The sequence below is a fragment of the Lolium rigidum genome, chromosome 3 (genome assembly GCF_022539505.1).
Source record: "Lolium rigidum isolate FL_2022 chromosome 3, APGP_CSIRO_Lrig_0.1, whole genome shotgun sequence".
In the NCBI taxonomy this organism is placed as follows: domain Eukaryota; kingdom Viridiplantae; phylum Streptophyta; class Magnoliopsida; order Poales; family Poaceae; genus Lolium; species Lolium rigidum.
In genome coordinates, this window is record NC_061510.1 from 321,507,536 (window position 1) to 321,515,728 (window position 8,193).

The window sequence follows — 8,193 nt, forward strand, 5'->3', positions numbered from 1 at the left end:
TTCCTGCGCATCAATGACAAGGTAATCAATGGATATTTTTATCCCAAGAATGGTTGTATGCACACCCGCAGCTATCCCTTTAGGAATTATAACAGAGTTATCAATAAGAGTTATCCCTTCTCCCCCTTCAGTGAATTCCCAAAGTTTCAAAGATTTATGAATACCCTTAGGCATTAGGAAAAATTCAGTCATAATATCACAATTAGCTCGAAGAGTTTGGTCACCTATGACAATTTTAATAGTAGGTTTCCACAATGAAGGTTCAGAGTTCACTAAAACTTGATCAAGACGGTTACGAATATATCCATAATTTTCATTTAAGCGCGATGCACTTGTCTCAAGAGTGTTTAATCTATTATGAATGCTAATAAGGGCCGAATCAAAGTTATTAGATGAATCATGTGATGCAACCAACTTTTTTATGGCATTAAAAGCTTGATCCCCATTACAATGAAGGAAATCTCCTCCCACTAGAGCATCCAAGGCATATCTATAGCGAATCATAAGACCAAAATAAAAATTACTAAGGAGTAAACTTAGAGTCATTTGAGGTTCAGTTTTACGATAAGAAGTAAAAATCCTGGACCAAGCATCTTTAAAACTTTCCTCATCCCCTTGTTTAAAAGTAAAAACTAATTCTTCAGGTGAAGAAGTAACGTGTACGAGCTAGACATGATAACAAAAGTAAACTAAATGCAAGTAACTAATTTTTTTGTGTTTTTGATATAGAGTGCAAGACAAGTAAATAAAGTAAAACTAGCAACTAATTTTTTTGTGTTTTGATATAATGCAGCAAACAAAGTAGTAAATAAAATAAAGCAAGACAAAAACAAAGTAAAGAGGTTGGGAAGTGGAGACTCCCCTTGCAGCGTGTCTTGATCTCCCCGGCAACAGCGCCAGAAAAAGAGCTTGATGGCGTGTATTTCACACATTCGTTGGGAACCCCAAGAGGAAGGTATGATGCGCACAGCAGCGAGTTTTCCCTCAGAAAGAAACCAAGGTTTATCGAACCAGGAGGAGCCAAGAAGCACGTTGAAGGTTGATGGCGGCGGGATGTAGTGCGGCGCAACACCAGAGATTCCGGCGCCAACGTGAAACCTGCACAACACAACCAAAGTACTTTGCCCCAACGAAACGAGTGAGGTTGTCAATCTCACCGGCTTGCCTGTAACAAAGGATTAACCGTATTGTGTAGAAGATGATTGTTTGCGAGAGAAAACGGTAAAACAAGTATTGCGGCAGATTTGTATTTCAGGTATAAAAGAATGGACCGGGGTCCACAATTCACTAGAGGTGTCTCTCCCATAAGATAAAAGCATGTTGGGTGAACAAATTACAGTCGGGCAATTGACAAATAGAGAGGGCATAACAATGCACATACATGTCATGATAAGTATAGTGAGATTTAATTGGGCATTACGACAAAGTACATAGACCGCCATCCAACTGCATCTATGCCTAAAAAGTCCACCTTCGGGTTATCATCCGAACCCCTTCCGGTATTAAGTTGCAAAGCAACGGACAATTGCATTAAGTATGGTGCGTAATGTAATCAACAACTACATCCTTAGACATAGCGCCAATGTTTTATCCCTAGTGGCAACGAGCACAACACAACCTTAGAACTTTCTCGTCATCTGTCCCGGTGTCAATGCGGGCATGAACCCACTATCGAGCATAAATACTCCCTCTTGGAGTTAAGAGCAAAAACTTGGCCAGAGCCTCTACTAATAACGGAGAGCATGCAAGATCATAAACAACACATATGTAATAACTTGATAATTAACATAACATGGTATTCTCTATCCATCGGATCCCGACAAACACAACATAGAGTATTACAGATAGATGATCTTGATCATGTTAGGCAGCTCACAAGATCCAACAATGAAGCACAATGAGGAGAAGACAACCATCTAGCTACTGCTATGGACCCATAGTCCAGGGGTGAACTACTCACTCATCACTCCGGAGGCGACCATGGCGGTGAAGAGTCCTCCGGGAGATGAATCCCCTCTCCGGCAGGGTGCCGGAGGAGATCTCCAGAATCCCCCGAGATGGGATTGGCGGCGGCGGCGTCTCAGTAAGGTTTTCCGTATCGTGGTTTTTTGCATCAGGGGTTTCGCGACGGAGGCTTTAAGTAGGCGGAAGGGCAACGTGGGGGGCCACACGGGGGCCCCACACTACAGGTCGGCGTGGCCAAGGGCTGGGCCGCGCCGCCCTATAGTGTCGGCCCCTCGTGGCCCCACTTCGACTCCTCTTCGGTCTTCCGGAAGCTTCGTGGCAAAATAGGACCCTGGGTCTTGATTTCGTCCAATTCCGATAATATTTCGTTACTAGGATTTCTGAAACCAAAAACAGCGAGAACAACAGAATCGGCTCTTCGGCATCTTGTTAATAGGTTAGTTCCAGAAAATGCACGAATATGACATAAAGTGTGCATAAAACATGTAGGTATCATCAATAATATGGCATGGATCATAAGAAATTATCGATACGTCGGAGACGTATCAGTGGCGAACGGGGTTTGGGGGCGGACGACGGACGACGGAGGAGTGGGAGCATGGGGGCGCATTTGGGAAGGGGAACGAAGGCAGATCTTTTCTTTCGGCTATTTACTGAAAGGTCCCTGTGTTTCTCAGTTAAGCACTCTAAGTCTTTTCTGAAACTCTCCAATAAATTAACATAGGACTTTGGCGGCATCCAACAAAGTGCCGCTAATCATCTAAGCTTTGCCGGCACTTTAGATACTGCCGCTAATTCCTAGCTATGCTGGCACTTGATACTGCCGTTAATCACCAAAACTTTGGCGGCACTTCAGAGAATGCCGCTAATCACTAAAATTTTAGCGGCACTTTCAGTTATGCCTGTGCTTGCCCAGCTTTAGTGGCATTTTTTTTAAACGCCGGTAATTAGGTAACCATTAGTGGCACTAATTAAAATATGCCGCTTAAACCTACCATTAATGGCACATTGGAAAAATGCCAGCAGCAAAGTGCCGTTAATTGGCATACGTGACATAGTGAGAGGGATCCTCCTATGTTCCAAGAATCCAAAGAATGCAGGCGGTACCATGCAAACTATATAGGGCAATCAAACTGAAAATAAATGGATGAGGCGCTGCACATGCATGGGTGAGCTCGTGCGGGGGAGAGGGCGACAGATCGGTCGCCGGATCGAAAAGGTTAATGATGGTGATTTTATGGTTAAAATCCACTTGAGATCGAAAGGTGATGTATTTGAGTGCTCCTTTGTACCTATGTATGGGGATGCCCAAGGTGAACAGAAGCTTTCTTTTTAAGCCGAGCTGGTATGAATGTGTGAAAATGTGGCAATTCCTAAGTTAATTGGAGGACATTTTATGACCATTCGAAATTGATAAAACAATAATAAATATTATGCAAGATGGCATATTCACTAGTAGAAAAATGGGCATCCATCTAAGCCATAAATACCGGTTCCCTTACGAACCGGTACTAAAGGGGGCATTAGTACCGGTTGCACTAGTAGACCTTTAGTACCGGTTCGTAAGGACCTTTAATACCGGTTCGTGACACGAACCGGTACTAAAGACCTTTAGTACCGGTTCGTGTCACGAACCGGCATTAAAGGTTTTTCTGCTCCCCCACGCAGCTCCAACCCCCCCCCCCGTGGATCGCCTTTTTGACACTGTAAAATAGAAAAGAAAATGATAGAAAATTCAAAAAATAAAATGTTTTCAGATTTTTGTATGTTATGCAACCTACTATTAGGGAACATTAAAAAAATTTAATTTTCACTTTTTTTGCAAAAAAGTTTTGAAAAATGGTAAAACGGTAATAACTTTTGCATACGACGTCGAAAAAAAACGTATAATATATCAAAAAAATCCGTGGAAAAAGTTACATCCGATTTCACCAGGGTTTACCCGGTTAGCCAATTTTTAGATTCTCAAAATTCCAAATGAAAATATGAAAGCAGAAAGATTTTAGGTTTTTCCCAAAATTTTAGAATTTTATATTTTCTTTATTTTTTAAAAATTAAAATTAATAATTATAAGATTTTTTGAATCCCAGAATATTACTATTACTTTTAGCAAATTATAAGATTTTCAAATTTTCAGGTTTAAGGTTTGGCAAAAAAATATTAAATTTTTTAAAAATAAATAAAAATAATACAAATTAAAAAGTTAATTTTATTTATTTATTCAACATTATTATTACATCATTACTTTTGTTTATTAAAAAAATTATTTGCAATACAAATAATAAAGAAGTGTGACATTGACCAACATGTTAATAGGATTGATATGATAGTAGTATCAACAACATGCGCGCGAAGCACTTGGAAGTGAGACGGAAAGGAACCCGGAAGTTAAGCGTGCTAGTGTTGGAGTAGTGTGAGGATGGGTGACCGACCGGGAAGTTTGACCAAGGGTAAGTAATTGACTAGAGATTAAGTGTAGTTAGAGACTAACGGAAATATTAGAAATTGTGAAAAAAAGGGAGTGAAAAAAATGGATAAAAAAATTAAACGAAATAGCATTTTTGTGAAAAAAATAAAAAAAAAAGATCACCAGCCCCGCGGGGACCTTTAGTACCGGTTCGTAAGGAACCGGTACTAAAGGTGGGAGGCCTTTAGTGCCGGATAATTAGTACCGGTTCCAAAACCGGTACTAAAGGCCCTTTGGAACCGGTACTAAAGGGGGGTTTTTCTACTAGTGATTGTTTTCAATGCTATTATAAAAAAATTGAACTTGAGAGAAATACTTGTTTTTGGTCATCAGGTTACATGGCTATTCATATGTTTGGGATCTCTCTTAAAGCTAGATCAAGTTCTAACTAGCATAGAGTGGGAACAAAAGTTTCCAATAGTAATGTTGTGTGCGTTTCCAATAGCAATGCAAAGGATCACAATGCAAATTTAAGTTGCAAGAGTCCACTAAGCACTAGCTTAGTTCTCCGTCTACTAATCAGTCAACGTAGTACACGCAAACTTTAAGAGTCGCGTGAAGGCGTGGAGTTAAATGTTGATCAAGGTAGATACAAAATGACTGAGGTTAGAAAAATCTTGCATTTCGAAAACCTTAGAAACAAACGATATCTCTCATTATAATTGAGCTCAGAACGGACGATTCTTGTGCGAAGTCGATGAGTTCAGAGGTCGGGCCGGTGAGGACATATCCAGCCGGAGTTCCCAATGAAATCACTAGACGTTCTAGTCGAGCAGTCCGTCTAGCGTCCAGGTGCTCTGTACCTGGTCGTCTAGCACCGAATCCACTGAACCAGCACCGTCGTTCTGCACAGCGAGTAAGCGAGCACGCCACGACAGGCGACACACACGCTGGAGCGCACCCTGCCCAAGGCCGGATAAGCATCGCCGCTGGACGTGGCGACCCGCCTCTCCCCTGCCACGCAGCTTCCCTCCACGTAGCCGCGCCACCATGCCACGTACAGAAGCTCGCGAGCTACAAATAGGATGGCTGAAGCTCCACTCCCAGCACCAGAGCTAGCAACGAGTAAATCATGGCGATCAGAGCAACCATCCCTCTCCTCTTCCTCCTCGCAGCCGGTCTCCTCTTCGTGGCGGCCGTTGGGGCCTCCAGGAAGGAGGAGGGCAGGCGCGGCGAGCAATGGGAGCAGCATCATGGGAGGGAGGAGCAGGGCCGCGGCCGTCGCGGCGACCGCGAACATGAGGGGCATCAGGAGCAGGACAGCCGCCGGCCGTACGTGTTCGGCCCGCGCAGCTTCCGGAGCATCCTCCAGAGCGACCAGGGCTTCATCAAGGCCCTTCGCCCGTTCAACGAGGAGTCCAGGCTCCTCCGGGGCATCAAGAACTACCGCCTCGCCTTCTTGGAGGCCGACCCTCGCTCCTTCGTCGGGCCGGGGTACACCGACGCCGACGGCATCGGCTACGTCGCTCAAGGTATATGACTGCACGGTTGACGCACGCACGGCACCGTCATATGTTCTGGATGTGTGTATGTCTCAGTTAACATATTAATTTTTAGTCACTTAAAAAGTGTAACTACACTTCAAAGAAAGTGCAACTCAGTCTAATCTTACATTATTTCTGATAAAAAAGAGTGCAATTACACTTTTTTACAGAAAAATGCAACTCCAACAATCTTTTAAATGATTTGGACTTAAGAAAACTGAGGCATAGCAAAACCGTATGTTTTATTCATCTTGCACGAGTGACTTCTGCAGGCGAGGGAGTGCTGACGTTGATCGAGAACGGCGAGAGGAGGTCCTATACCGTCCGTCAGGGTGATGCCTTCGTGGCGCCGGCCGGATCGATCATGCACCTGGCCAACACCGACGGCCGGAGAAAGCTGATCGTCGCCAAGATTCTCCACACCATCTCCGTGCCTGGCAAGTTCCAGGTAGAACTCACTAACTCCCTCGTAACCATAATCAGTGTCATTGTTTTAGTTCAAATTTGAACATGTGCATACACTGACACGTGGATATATACACTGTGGCATGCAGAACTTCGACCTGTCGGTCGTCTCAAGCTTGAGCAAACGCGTCCAGAGAGCTGCTTTCAAGGTATACACAAATCGTGTCTCCGCAAATTGGTTTAGCAGAGAACTGACGATGCGTCGATGGACAGACTTCAGAGGAGCGGCTGGAGAAGCTGTTCGGGAGGCAGGGGGAGAAGGGGTTCATCATCCGCGCGTCCGAGGAGCAGGTCCGGGAGCTGCGTCGCCAGGCGTCTGAGGGCGGCCAGAGCCACCACTGGCCTCTCCCCCCGTTCGGCGGCGAGTCGCGCGGCACCTACAACCTCCTGCAGCAGAGGCCCACCGTCGCCAACCGCCATGGCCGCATCTACGAGGCCGACGCCCGCAGCTTCCAAGCCCTCGGCGACCATGACATCCGTGTCGCCTTCGCCAACATCACCGCGGTGCGCGACGCTTCCATTATGCTCGAAACTGAAACTGTCACTTCGTTACTGAAACTGCTTGCATGTCTTGATCGGCAGGGCTCCATGACCGCGCCGTACTACAACACGCAGTCCGTCAAGATCGCCTTGGTGCTGGAAGGCGAGGGCGAGGTGGAGATCGTGTGCCCGCACCTGTCGCAGGACAGCGAGCGCCACCAACAAGGCCAGAGCCAGCGCCACCAACAAGGTCAGACGGGCCGCGAGGAAGAAGAAGACGACGAGCGCGAGCAACAACACCAGCACCAAGGACGCGGCAGCGGGTCAGAGTCGGAGTCGGAGTCGGAGGAGCAGCAACAGCAGCAGCATGAGCAGTACGAAACGATCCGCGCGCGCGTGTCGCCCGGCTCGGCGTTCGTGGTGCCACCGGGCCACCCCGTCGTGGAGATCTCGTCGTCCCGCGGCAGCAGCAACCTTCAGGTCGTGTGCTTCGAGATCAACGCCGAGAACAACGAGAGGGTGTGGCTCGCCGGGAAGAACAACGTGCTGGGGAAGCTGGACAGTCCCGCCAAGGAGCTGGCGTTCGGCGCGCCGGCGAGGGAGGTTGAGGAGGTGCTCCGGGCCCAGCAGGACAAGGGATTCCTCGCCGGACCAGACGAGCAGCAGGGGCAGGGGGAGGAAGAATGGCGCCACCGCGGTCGCGGCGAGGAGGCCGTGGAGAGTTTCCTGAGGATGGCAACCGGTGCTTTCTGAAGCTGCAAGACAGGTGACATTGTGACAGTGAGTGAGTGAGCGGGAGCACGAGCAGTTTAAGAAGAGTTTTTTTTTTTTGAAAGTGAGTTTAATAAGAGGTGGACTTCTATGTATGTCTACGCGGGAGTAGAATAAATAAGAGTTAATACGCCCGGAGTATCTTCGTTTTCGATGTGTATTTTCATGGGAAAGTCATTTTGGCTCTTCGGCGCACCTGTTTTGCTTACCAGTGGCGCATCTAACGCGCCACTGGTAACATCTAGCAGTGGCGCACATCGTAGTGCGTCACTAGTAAGCTTATATAGCAGTGGCGCACTAGCAGATGCCACCGGTAAGCAAAAGGTAGAAACATGTAATATATTCGGAATTATACGAAAATTACGAAGTCCATATTTTTGAAGATATGAAATCACTATTTTAAAATCTACATGTTTATTTCTATGTCGTTTAGAATATAAAATGTTCGACATTTATATTTACAACTAGCTACTTTTAAAATCACAAATTTTTTATAACTTGTTAATGTAATTTTTGAATTTTTAAAACGCTTGTTGTACAAGATCTCAGGAGTTTTTTTTT

The 8,193-nt window shown here is 45.8% G+C and overlaps 1 protein-coding gene across 1 annotated transcript; it reads left to right on the forward strand.

Annotated features, from left to right (window-relative positions):
- The first annotated feature begins 5,504 nt into the window (after positions 1-5,504).
- Positions 5,505-7,631, forward strand: LOC124699964 (63 kDa globulin-like protein). The gene is made up of 5 exons (XM_047232175.1): positions 5,505-5,904; positions 6,189-6,364; positions 6,471-6,530; positions 6,595-6,885; positions 6,964-7,631. Exons 1-5 carry the CDS (start codon positions 5,505-5,507, stop codon positions 7,612-7,614), a joined length of 1,578 nt encoding a protein of 525 aa, XP_047088131.1. The 3' UTR covers positions 7,615-7,631.
- Positions 7,632-8,193: the final 562 nt, after the last annotated feature.